Genomic DNA, 12,931 nt, shown 5'->3' with positions numbered 1-12,931 from the left:
CTGCTGGAGTGAGAAGTTTGCTCGGAGGCTTCTAAGGCAGATTTATTTATGTGCCACGAAAATTGCTGTATAGATGAATTGTGTACATAAGTAGCTTGACAGCTTTTATAGATATTGAACATTTTGGGTGAATGGCTATAGGATATAACTAGTGCTGCGATCAACCAAAGAAAATCTTGGTCATCTGAAACTTGGCTAACTCTGAACAGTCGAAAATTATGTAAAAAAGCTATCTCTAGATTACCTTAATTGGCCACAGTGCACTCTACTCTACCTGATAGCCTTAATATCACATAAATGATGTTTGGAGGATGTAAGTGGGTTTCAGATCCACTAATGGTCCGATTCCGAATCGGTTACGGCAGAGTTTCAAACTCTTTGTTGTCCTTTTTATGCAAATGCTGCCACACCAACGACAGTGTAAATTAGTTTGTAGCCATGTTAACATTCAGTTAATAGACTAGCAGTCATCCTTATGGTGGGTGTAGTCAAAGTTTTGAAAACCGGGGTGTGTGACCTATTGTCTTACAAGTCTTGTATTCTATTTGAACATCCGACTATTATAATAAAAGAATCTAAGGAGCCTATTATTCATAATTAATGTTATTTCTAACACAATCGGTCTGCATATGTCCCTCCCAAAAATAGTGAATTAAGGAGTGTATTTCTTCCTTGAAAAAGGAAAGACACACCAGCAACTTTCCAGCCGACCAACAATCGACCAACCCACCAGAACTTGACAGCCCTTGACATAATATATCAAAGTTATAGTTAAAATATTATTTTGGGTGATAATAGTGTGTATCGTCGTTGGAAGAATACCACTTTTTTGTATCATAATATGAAAAGGAGCCACATTAATATTCAGTCCCACAAAACATACTTTAGATGTAATATCTGAAGTCGACCCATCATTCTAAACGATATTATGTGTAAACTCATAATTGGCAAACAAATACTCGGTTGCAAACTGTAAGAAAAAAGTGTCTTTGAAGTTTCAAATCAACACCGTGTGGACTGGCCACTGTATAAATCCACTGATTTAAAATCCCCTTCTGAAAGCTTTATTCACGAGCCTCAAAGTTTTCCTCTGTTGAATATTTCCCTAATGAAACACGAAAGAAAGCGTAACTCCGCCGCTGGCAGTTCGTGGTTTGTGGCCCAGGCTCTGGACCGTCTCTCCTTAGATCTTCTGTAAGATGGTAGGACTTGCTTGACCCAATTTACTATTAAATGAATGCTATCTATTTCGTATAAAATTGGTTTGATAGATTTGCTAGCCTATGTAATAAAACTCATTAAATCATTGATTTTTCAATTTTAAATCAAAAAACATATACCCTCTTTCAAACAGATTCTAATGAATTCAGTTGATGAGGAAGGGAACATGTCAAAGATGCTTTTTCTTTCAAATGAGTGCAGAATTAATATAGGATTTCTAACGAACTACGTCTTATCTATCCAGAGGTGAGGCGTGAAGCTTGACTATTTTAACGGCAGATGACATCAAGTTTGGATTCAAACTTTGTCCTCATTGGACAGCGAGTGAAACAATAGAATGGCCTGCACTATTATGCATTCTCATCAGCATAGTAGACGACTCTCATTATTCCACCTCAGCTCGGCCCAAGGAAACCGGCGCTCAGCCCTCGACTACATCAAAGCACTTTTCTTTCCATGTTTGTCCAGAGGCGGTGGTTAACAAAGCCTTTTTCAGCTGGAGGGAGGGAGGGGTGAGGGAAAGGCTCTGGGAAATGGTGGGACTACTATTAGCTTGATATAGAAACGCTAGCACAAGGCTTGGGGTTTCACATTTCAGGGAAATATTTTTTTTCTTATTGTTTTTCAGTTTTTTTTATCGTGCTACTTGTTTGTTTAATTATATCACTTCATCAGAAGATGTGAATGACTTTGATAAATGGTTCATTGTTCTTATTCATTGTTTGTGTTTGATCATGGTGTTTGCTTTTTTAAAATACAGCCAACACACTCTTGCTCCTATATTGCAACATGTCATGTGCCATTAAGTAAATACTACATGAAGCTTAATAAAACATGTAATCGGTGCAGTTTTAAAACAAAATGTATTGCCCCCCCTGAACAAGAGCAAGCCAAAACAAGGTTTGCCCTGTCATGTTTTGAATGACAATGGCATCATGTAAAATACAGAGGCTTGTTCGTAGGGCTACTCTTGTTCATCCCAGTTAGAATATAATAAAGAAAAACGTTCCAAACCAATTATTTCACTTCCTTTGCTTTTAAACCTTTTGTAAACGTAAACCTGGATATCACTTATAGTGTGGCATTAGGCATGCATATGCAATTATACTTCTGGTATATACTTTGAACCTTTTGGTATGTGGTGCTCAGAAAAGCTTTCCAAGGTATTTGAATTATATATTTGATAATGTTTTTTCTGGTTTGCTTTGTTCTATGGATGCAGGTTAAAACAACAAGCAAATGTATGAAGGTTGTAGATTTAAATAATAAATATTCCAAATTTGTTATGCTTTCACAGGTGCGGATCGAGACTGCCACTACTTTGAAGCTCAATATCCTTTGCAAATATAACAAATTAATAACCCGTTAACTTTTTTGTTCTGATGTAGAAATCTGTATTTCCTTCACCAAATGTATGGGGATAAACATTTCCCTTCAAATACCTTGCTGTACTCTCTAAACGGACAGACTTCACACCCACTTTATTTCCCTTAACACTTCATCACCAGTCGACGATTTTGAATTCAGGACTGAGCAATTTCTTCCAGTGAGTATTTTCACACAGTTCAATAGAGAGTAAAATAGGGAACCCTATGGGGAGTGTGTCTGTCCAGCGAGCCCCGAACATGAAGTATGTTCCCTCATCTGCTGCCCCTCTCTTCCCACATCTCCCACATCTCTCCGCAGTACTTGGAGTCAATCTTTGGGCTGCTCTTCCAGTTGCTGCAGCAGGTGACGGAGTGCGACACAAAGATGCAGGTGTTGCATGTCATCTCCTGCGTCATCGAGAGGGTCCACATCCAGGTAAGCTTTAAAAACGGAAGGAATCCAAATGGGGATTGTCACCGAGGGGGGGTGGGTCCGAGGGTACCTGGACCTCAACTTGTTTATTATCAGCATATCGACCTCATACTGCTTAATACCAGCGCTAAACTCAATATGCTTTGATTTAACGTGTTGGCGTTGGGAAATATTTATGACTTTGTGAGAAAAATAAGGTGTGTAATTTAAATTGAATTAGTTAATAATTTACATGAATTATCGTTCCTGGGTGGGATGAGCATTAAATGGTGTCCATCCACTATGTCGGGCACAACTCCACCAACATAAAACAAGCAATTATATAGGCAAGAGACTGGCACGGTGTTTGTTTATTTGGTCCTCCTTCAGAAAACATCAATGGTTAAGAAAACGCCATCCAACTTTTGCATGAGTTCCTTTGTCAGCCTCTCAAATAGTTTAGTCTGCCTGCCTAGAGCCTTTGTTTTATTTATTTTGGCCTCTTCCCAGTAACTTGCTCTGATCCACTTAACTGCCATCCCATAGTTTTGACCTTCTTCTTGACCCCGGTCTGGCTCTTTTACGTTGTTTTTATAGCCTTCTCTTAAATTATCCCCAGACTCAAATCTGTCAGAGAAAAATGGCTTTCATCCTCACAAACTGTCAGTTTAGTTAGCTATCCTCTTGTCACTGGCAACCGGCTAAACTTCCAGAAGTCAAATTAATATTTCATCTCAAGAGATTTTTTCCCCTCCCCGCAACACACAGACCAGAGATAAAAGAAGGCAGCAGTGGAGAAAAGCTCAAGTGATGAAGCCATGGATGGAGCATGAGAGCAAAACAAACATGATTGCACACACACAGGGTTTATATCCGTCTGGATGGGCTTGTTGCGCTCTGTGAGATAGTGTAGAGAAGAACTGTTTTCCACTATGCATATAAGCTCACATTTTCGGGTTGTCATTTTATTCTTTTTTTTGTCATTTGGTTTTCCGATGTCGTCTCAATCAAACAAGCCATGCAAAGTGTTTGGATGAGGCTTTACCAGTACCAGAAATTACTGTAGCAGCCAACCCTTTAAATGTTATTTTTGAATACTTGTGCTAGTTGATAATGGGTGATAATGGCCTGATAAATAAACATTCATGCTACCACATAAGTGGGATAGTTTTATGTATTATAACAGTGCTCTATAACAAAAATATTACTTAATTACGCCTATTATTTTTAACTATCTCAATTGATGGTTTACAAATGTAATTTAACTGGGCTGAATTATGATGGATGAATTACTATCATGGTGATTGCACTATATACTCCAATAATATAGGTCCTCCGGCAAGTTTCAATGTAGTTTTGGAAGAACAGAGCTAATCTAATAGCTGTCGTCGTGTTGCCGCATTTTTTACATATTTTGAATGGGTATTAGCATCTGCCGTGATCAATCAAAACGTGGCCTAAGTAATAAATATGCTGACAACGCATCAGGGAGAATGCTTCTTACATATTTAAAGGCACCCTAAATTATGTGCGATGATGATGATTAGCCATTACTGGCTATTTAAAAAAAATCCTCTTGCAGTTGAGAATGACCACCACGATTGATAAAGGATCAGCAACATCATCAAAATCACACCTGCTGTTAAAAGATGGGCCCTTTAATATTCCCTCGCTCTTGTGTGGATGCAGCAAATATTCAGACGTGTGCACACTGGTCCTTGGCTGTAGTTTGCTTGGTTAGACACTTTAGTGTGAACTTCTGTGAATACGATGTGTGTTTTTTGTTGTTCTTCTCTGGATTAGATCCGGCCATACGTAGGCTGTCTGGTGCAATACCTGCCTCTGCTCTGGAAACAGTCTGAGGATCATAACATGCTGCGCTGTGCCATTCTCACCACTCTCATCCACCTTGTCCAGGTAGGGACACACGCACACACTCCTACTTGCACACACAAACCACACACCCACAGTCAACTCGCGTACATCTTCTGAATGTCATACGTTTGTGATGACACAGTGGTTTCTCTGTAGTTGGAACATGGTGGTAAAGGGTTTTCTGATGTTTCCCTTACATAACCAGAAAATACATCTGTTTCTGTGGTTCTGTGGGGATGGTGGGTTTGGGAATTGAGTGTGAAGGAAGATACAAAGAGAAAAGCCCCATAAACACAGTGCCAGCGTCTTATTCAAAGTGCACTGCATGTGAATGAATCTGCGTTCAGGCAACTGATGAAAATATATCTCTAAAAATGCAACGCAATTGATGTAAGAAGGATACGTACAGAGTTAAAAATGGAAAGTGACGAAAATAGTCTGGCGGGCATGTAACAAAAGGCTAAAATAAAAAATATAAAACCAAATGCTATTTCACTTAATGTACACAATTTGGGTCTTTCTCTCCAACCCCCCCGAGTAGACGGCTCTGGCTCTGGGCATGGAGGAAAAATTGATTCATTTGCCGGACTATTGAAAGGTACAATATGTAATGTAAAGGGGTACCGCAGTCCAAATTCACATTAGGGGAGAGAAAAGTCTGCCCGCCCCCTCCTCCTCAGACTCGAAACTCAAGATGGTTGCCAGGTTGATGAAGGAGAAGGAACGTGAGCAAAATGTGAGCCGAGGACATCGTATATATTTTAAGACGAGCATAATTATTACTTTTTGACAGTGACAAGCGGTGACGAGTGCTATACTGTAAGTTGATCAGCATTTAAATGTTTGCAATTTATTTGTTTGCAAATTATAATCCAGTTTATTTGTCATCCGTCCTGAATGGATGCCGCTGTCTCCCATCTTTCAAATGCAGTTCCCGAGATTTACGCTCGTTTTAGCAGGGCCAGGTCATGGAGCTTTTCAACAAATTCAGGACCAGTCTTTTAGGACATGTAGGATCTAGTACGTTTGCAGTTGAAGGAGAACATACTGCCTGTGGCATTGTTGTCGGAGTAATCCGACCTGGGATATATTCTTTATCTCTAACTTATCATTGCCATTTTATGATTATTCAAAGTACTTAAGTTACATACGTCTCTTTTAGTGTCATGTGATGTTGAACGCTACTTTTTTTTTCCAAATAGAGCGGGACAAATCGTCTATCTACTCTGTGATAACTGTTGACTCCAGGCACACTGCTTGATTAGTAGCAGGTGGCCACTCTATTTATTTCTGGCGTAAATTGTGTTTTTAAAGGCCTAGTGTGCTGCTGCCAAGAACAGGCTCCAAATTGTCTCCAAGAATTAGCTTGTATCCAAATTGTCCAGGGTTCTGTGCCATTGAATGACCCTTTTCCCCTCACACACTAACCCATCACAATTAGGTACCGTTATGGTCATGAAAACCTGGAGCCATTCCCTGGCTGTCTGTCTGCCTTATCTGTCCTTTAGTACTTGCTAGCTTTTAAACTAAAAGATAATTAAATAACTCAAAATAAATCAACATGTCTACAGTTTTCTCTCTCCGGTTGGATTGCAGCAACCTCAAATAGTTATAATTGCATATAATTTAACGGTTAACAAAACTAACAACCAGTAACATAATAAAATGCCACTCATTGGAGCATTATGGCTGATCCTGGAGATAGTAAGCATAAAGTAATTTATCATTTAGTTTCAGTAGATGCTCACCTGTCAAATGTAACAATATTTTAAAGCCAAGACGATGGCCCTGGTTTAGTTCAGATGTGGTAGCAGCACCACAAACCGTTTTGAGTCAGTAAGTAAATGCGATTAAGACGTGTAAGTCTAGAAAAAACAGCCCAGTGTTTCCCATACATAGACCGATGTGTGGTGAGCGCCACAGAATCAACACTGAGCGCCACAAATTGATTCAGCTTCTTTTTTTCTTTTGTGATTTTAAATATAAATATCGTTCCGTTCATTCATGTCCGCATAGCACTCTTTCTCCCTGTCATTTCGTTCACACACGAACACAGAGACAAGCGCGACAAAGGCAAAGGCAAACCCGAAGCAGCGGGATATGTAAGGGATAGAACGCCGGTCATTATCGGGAAAATAAGCCCAGACAAGGCGAACAGGACACCAATGTGCAGCGGAGGTGTCTTGCTCGCCCTGAAGGGACTTATTTTCGATAATGACCGGCGATGTTCTATACATAATCCCGCTTATTACACGGCTACTCGCCAAAACGAAAAAATAACTTCACATGTTGTCTTTTTACAATTTATTTTTTACCAGCATTCGTAGTGTTGATCAGCAGAGAAATAGTCCGCCAAAGACGTTGACGTCGCTTAGCAACCAAAGACGCTGGTGTTGACAAGTTAACGGTACTTGCGGAGTGATACCAAAGACGTCATCAGAGGCAAAAAATCCTTGGTTTTCCTTGACAGCGGCAATTATACTCATGATTATGCTTAGCAACGGTGAATTATCAAATATAATTCACCGCCGGAAGTTGTGAGGGCCCATGGAATGGAACGCCCATTTACTTGTATATATGTATCGCAGCGATACATATATACAAGTATATATACAAGTAAATGAACAAAAACAAGACCGAAATACCCCCAGGCTAGCCTGGCTATTGCCAGACCAAGATCAATCGTAGATAGCACGTTGGTCTGGGAAGGCTGCTGTCACTTTCTTCAGCACAAAATGTGTGATCAACTGGCCTAGTTCAACTGACTCTGTACGCAATTGGCTGCTTGCTGTTGCTTCCCTGTCGTCCCTGTGTTAAACCAGCCAATAGCGCGCCAGGTTGGGAAGCCCCCCTACCCCCAGGCAAGAGCTCCACTCCTCTGGCCAGCACTGGGTCGATCCCCATCCTCAGTGCATGCATGTGGGCAGTTGCTGTTGCTGGTTCACTCAGCAGCCAGCAAACGCAGGACCCATCAGTGCCAACTCTTGAGACCAAAGTCATAGGCCATTTGTCTGAACTGTTTGCATGCTAATGCAATTTCTTAAGTGCCCCAGGTCTCAAGACCGTTCAAGTGTAGTAAGAAAAAAGTTTTTGAAATATTTGAAGTATAGGTAGGTGGGTACTACACTTGCGTAGGTGTAAGAATGAATAGCCTATAAAACCTGAGATAAACTGTTTATAGCGACTTGGGTGTTGTGAGTGACAGAGACAATAGTATGTTTTGCAAGCGTTTAAACGTCGTAACTGCCGTTGGAACAAAGGACCCTTTGAAGCACTCTTTCTTACACCATGGGTCTAGCAGTCTGTTGCCGAAAGAGCTACTTGACGCCCCCAGAGTCTCTAGTAGGGGGTGAGAGGGGTTGTCCATGACATCAGTCTGGCTAACATCCTCCTCCTCAAGCACCGTCTCTGAAGTCTAGAGGGCAGTCCAGGATAGGGGTGGGAATCTCTTAGCACCTCACGTTAGATTCCGAGGATGAGGTCAACGATTCGATTCTAAAACGATTATCGATTCATCTCGATGCACCAAATTTTTTTATGTACAATTCCATGTGTGATTTTCATAAATATATATATACATCTGAGTTTGCTACTCAGAGTTCGCTAATCACTTCCTACTTTTGTGATGATCATTAAAGACATCAACAGATGAATTAACTTATCTAATATTTTATTAGAGAGAAAGCTTTTGTCACAAATATGGCTTTCTGGGAACAATGCAATAATCAATGCAGCTTGCATTGATTATTGTCTTCAAACTGTCTTCAGTTTTCTTTTCTTTCTAATCTTTCTTTTCTATGTCATTAAAGAAAAAGCTGCTCTTGGATTAGGAGTTATTGTGTCTGGCTGTGAGTTTGCGTGCATGTTATGCGTAGGCTGAATCGCAATCGTGTCAAGAAAAATCAGATTGGCCAATACACACTGAAGATAAATTAAATAATTTTAAAATTACTAAAATTATCCCTCTCTGGCGAACAGAATGTTGCAGCAGGCAAACAAAAAAACAAACCTTTTTCTGCTTCGAGTCGGAATCGTGCTCGAGAGAATCGCGATGCATTGAAGAATCGATTATTTTTCCTAACCCTAGTCCGGTCACAGCTAGCCCACTTACCAGTTCATGTGAATAAATTTATTGTTTATTTTTAATGAGAAACGAGGTGTTAAGCAGTATTTTCCATTGTATAATTAAGGAAAGTTAATGCTTATTACCTTATTTCATTGCCAAAAAGTTTGAATATATTCAATATATACGCAAAGTTGCCAAAATGAGTTGTTTATTTATTTGAATTGGAAAGTATGTACTGACAAATAGTACTGACCACATGACCACTTTCGCAATTAAATGCAGATTTGTTTTAACAAAATGCAACCTATACATAATTGCGGTCATTAATCGTGCAGGTTCAGTATAAATGTGATTTATTGTAAAGAAAATCTAATTTACTTAAAGGTTGGGTACGCGATTTGCGAAACGCCAGCAGATTTTGAAAATACACAACTCAAATGGTCCTACCCCCTCTCCTTCAACGCTGACTCTGACTCCACCCATTCCAAGTACCTGGATGCGCAATCATGCACGAGCGCGAACAGAGATGCGCGAGAGCGAGCCAGGCTAGCGTAGGTTTTCGTTTAACAACATGGCACTACATTCAGCTGTAAGTTGCACCCAGTACCGCGGGAAGTAGGGGTGCTGGGGGTGCTGCAACACCCCCTGTCCGAGGCCCTGTCTTATCACAGAAAACGATCATTTCTAAAAACTCCGGCCAAAGTGGAGATTTCTGAAAACGCCGGTTATGTGTTGTCGTGTCAACGGGGAGAAACGGGATTTTAGGTTCTGAAGCGTCACATTATGCACCAGGAAATGCTTAACGTCATGTGAGCGCCCGCTGTACCGTATTGGTCCGAATATAAACACAAACCCCATTGTAAGACGACCTATATTTGGAAAAAAGATTTGAAGACCAGATCTTGATTTCATGAATAAATAAATTGTATTAATTGAAATAATATACGAAAATAAAAAGGCATAGAATAAAACACTGCATTGCCACTAAACAGTAGTGCAAATAGGCCGCACTGATGTGTACACCAAAGACTTCCTGACACTCCTCTGCCCCGCTGTGTTCGCTCTGGCTGGGGTCGCTCCGAACTGTTTCGGCCCGTGGCAAAGCGAGTCATCCTCGCTGCTGTCCAAGGCATGTTGAGACGCAGCATTTATTTGATGCTCATATGACCTAGTGCTGAAAAAAGGTTATATGAAAAAGTGTGAGGGTAGCGGTGGTGCGCTAAACTTGTTCTGTGAGCAGCTGGATGTGAACCATGGTGTGAAGGAAGTGAACACAACGATCGATTTTCAACTGTGCGCGCATGCACTGGTGTAATTGAGCTGCGCTGCTATATATCTTTTTTATCAATGTGACGAGTTGCGAGTCTAGTGCATGCCGGGTTTTTTTTTCCAGCACCCCCTGCTGAGAATACGTTCTCACGGCTATGGTTGCACCAGATGTTATAAACATTAAACGGTCACATAAATCATTACTATTTTTAGAAAATGTATGTTTGTTTCATATAATTGCATTGGAAGTCCTGGTTTTCACTAGGGTTGCCGCGGTGTGGACATTTTCACACCGAGTAATACACTCGTCTCAACACCGGTATTACCGAGTATAAACGGTATAAACTTTGAAACTAGGTCAACCGCCACACAAGCATCGGTTTTTAGACCCTTCTCGTCCTTCAGTTGCCGCCAACGTTCGAAAGCAGCGCCTAGGATTATTCTTGATTTTAGTTTTTCTCTTTCAGCGTTTTTATTATCAATTACTCTCTGAGAAAGAGTTTTCCTTCTCTTTGCTGGTGGTGGTGGTGGGGATGGTGGCGTCTTGTCTGCCATGGAAATTGTCTTCTACTGCTAGGTCCAAATGTGGATTAACTAGTTCCAGTAGCTACCGCAGGATAACAACAAACAGGAGCTTGCTCTGGGTCACGAGCTCTGGGTCACGAGTACTGCACGAAGGGGTTGCGCGCGGGGCGCGGGGGAGGGGGAGTGCAGTACGACCGTTTGATTGACGTACTTACTGTCCAATGCAACTCGGTGGCAATGGAAATGATTGGCTGGAGTTTTTCGAGCCCTGCCCGTTCCACAGATGATTGACAAGTTTAATTTTCATGTCAGTACTTCTAACTCAGTGGCTGGAGGCGGGTTATGATAAGGATTTCAAGTAATTTTGCAAAAATGGCCAAAAAAGCGAATTCCGTACCCAACCTTTAAAGGTGACTGTTTCCAAAATCATTCGTTAGAGCAGGTAACAAATAAGTTTGCGAAAAGTTTAGAAATTGTGTCCGCCATTTTTATTGAGTGATTGAGTGATTCTAAAGGGCATTGGGTCAGTAAAGGTTGTGTTTCCGTTGAAAGTTGCTACTGGAATCTATAGAAAAATAGGTTCTGAGGGGGAAGAGCAATTCATGGGTCAGAATGAAGAGGTTCCACAGAAGGTGTTTTTTAAGTGTTTGGGTTGCATTTTCATGCTTTGATTGTGTTTTCCGTGGTTATTCGCAGGGCCTCGGATCAGAGAGCAAGAACCTGTATCCCTTTCTTCTTCCTGTCATCCAGCTGAGCACTGATGTGTCGCAGTCTCCACATGTATACCTCATGGAGGATGGACTGGAGCTGTGGTAGGAGAAAGCACACACATTCGCACACACTTAAACCTACACACACACAGCTTCTAGAGAATGGGTTAGAGCAGTGGTAGACGCACGCACGCACACACAGCTTGAGGTTTAATAATGTATTTCAAGTCTGTTGTCTAAGTAAACCGTCCGTTCTCAGAAGAAAATAAATCAGCCACAAAAATAAAGAGCAAAAACAATATACTTTTATTTTAAATATATTTCTGCACTTGCAAGTCAAATAAATTAAAGACAAACAATGGCAGTTTTTTTTAAACGTAGGTTTGTGTCTGTGCGCATGAAAAGTTATTTATAAAGCGTATAGTACATGTGTATACATATTTATTTGCCACACGGGCTGTCGGCAAAACAGGTTTTCTTATGCATGCACTGCAAACTGTGAACGATGAACTTGTATTTCAATTGTATAAACAATTTTGTGTAGTCTCATCTGCCACGAATGCGCATATTTTTACCTTGGTGACAGCAAACAGGGCTGGTTTTAGGAACTAAGAGCTGGCCTTGGCCTATGTTAATGAATCCAGGCACATATGATGATGTAATTGCTGTATGCATACTTGTGATGAAGGTTTCTTGTTGCAACCTTGAGGGAAATGCAACGTGACATTGAGCTTGATGTTATCTGTGCCTATCTTTCTGCACCTCCTGCTTGTGTTTCCTGGTTCATCCTTCATATCGCCTTTGCCTCTATTGTCTCAGGTGTTTCCTTTGCTCTTATGTGTCGCATTGCCCCATCACACTTCTTTTATCTCTTCCTCTCTGTGCAGGTTGGTCACGTTGGAGAACAGCCCTGCCATCACCCCGGAGCTACTCAGGATTTTCCCCAACATGTCAGCCTTGCTTGGTGAGCTTGCAGTGTGTGTGTTTGGTTGTCTTCATGTCTGAAATGTTTCATGTGTACTCAACATATTTGCTGCTATTAGTTTGACATATTCTGGAAGTGGGTGTGCATTGCCAGATTTATCAGGAAGCACCTAACAGAGTTCCGCTGATTACTTGTACCAGAGAATCCTGACGGTATAAATATAATAATAAAAGTGATAATAGTCCTTCAACCAATCAGTCCAACGATCGCAACAAACGCTTCCCTGTCGTCATTGCGTTAAACCAGCCAATAGCGCGCCAGGGAGGAAAGCCAGCTTGGTGATTGGCTCCAGTAAATGTGGATCGGAAACAGAAAGAAATGTATTGCTCTCCAGCCCCTGCTGCAGAGCGAATTCAAATCGCCGGCAGATCGGGCATGGGGTACTAGTCTAATACCGTAGCCTATCTCAACTACAACCGCATTTCATATTAATCGCATAGTTTGATGCGTTACCAACTTTGGTAAAACGGTTGCCGACCGTGTTCACTGTGCCAAATATCC

General features: G+C 41.1%; 1 protein-coding gene across 2 annotated transcripts in view; it reads left to right on the top strand.

The window, feature by feature from the left end:
- ipo11 (importin 11) overlaps positions 1-12,931 on the top strand; it is a 129,724-nt gene that overhangs the window by 52,748 nt on the left and 64,045 nt on the right. For both annotated transcript variants that reach the window (XM_030358199.1, XM_030358198.1), the window contains exons 17-22: positions 2,519-2,552; positions 2,727-2,767; positions 2,908-3,024; positions 4,804-4,917; positions 11,432-11,547; positions 12,333-12,409. In XM_030358199.1, coding sequence (XP_030214059.1) covers positions 2,519-2,552; positions 2,727-2,767; positions 2,908-3,024; positions 4,804-4,917; positions 11,432-11,547; positions 12,333-12,409 — 499 coding nt within the window. The remainder of the gene's footprint in view (positions 1-2,518; positions 2,553-2,726; positions 2,768-2,907; positions 3,025-4,803; positions 4,918-11,431; positions 11,548-12,332; positions 12,410-12,931) is intronic.

The sequence above is a fragment of the Gadus morhua genome, chromosome 6 (assembly GCF_902167405.1).
Source record: "Gadus morhua chromosome 6, gadMor3.0, whole genome shotgun sequence".
Lineage (NCBI taxonomy): Eukaryota > Metazoa > Chordata > Actinopteri > Gadiformes > Gadidae > Gadus > Gadus morhua.
Note: the sequence above shows the minus strand (reverse complement) of the source record. Positions and strands in the feature narration are given on the sequence as shown.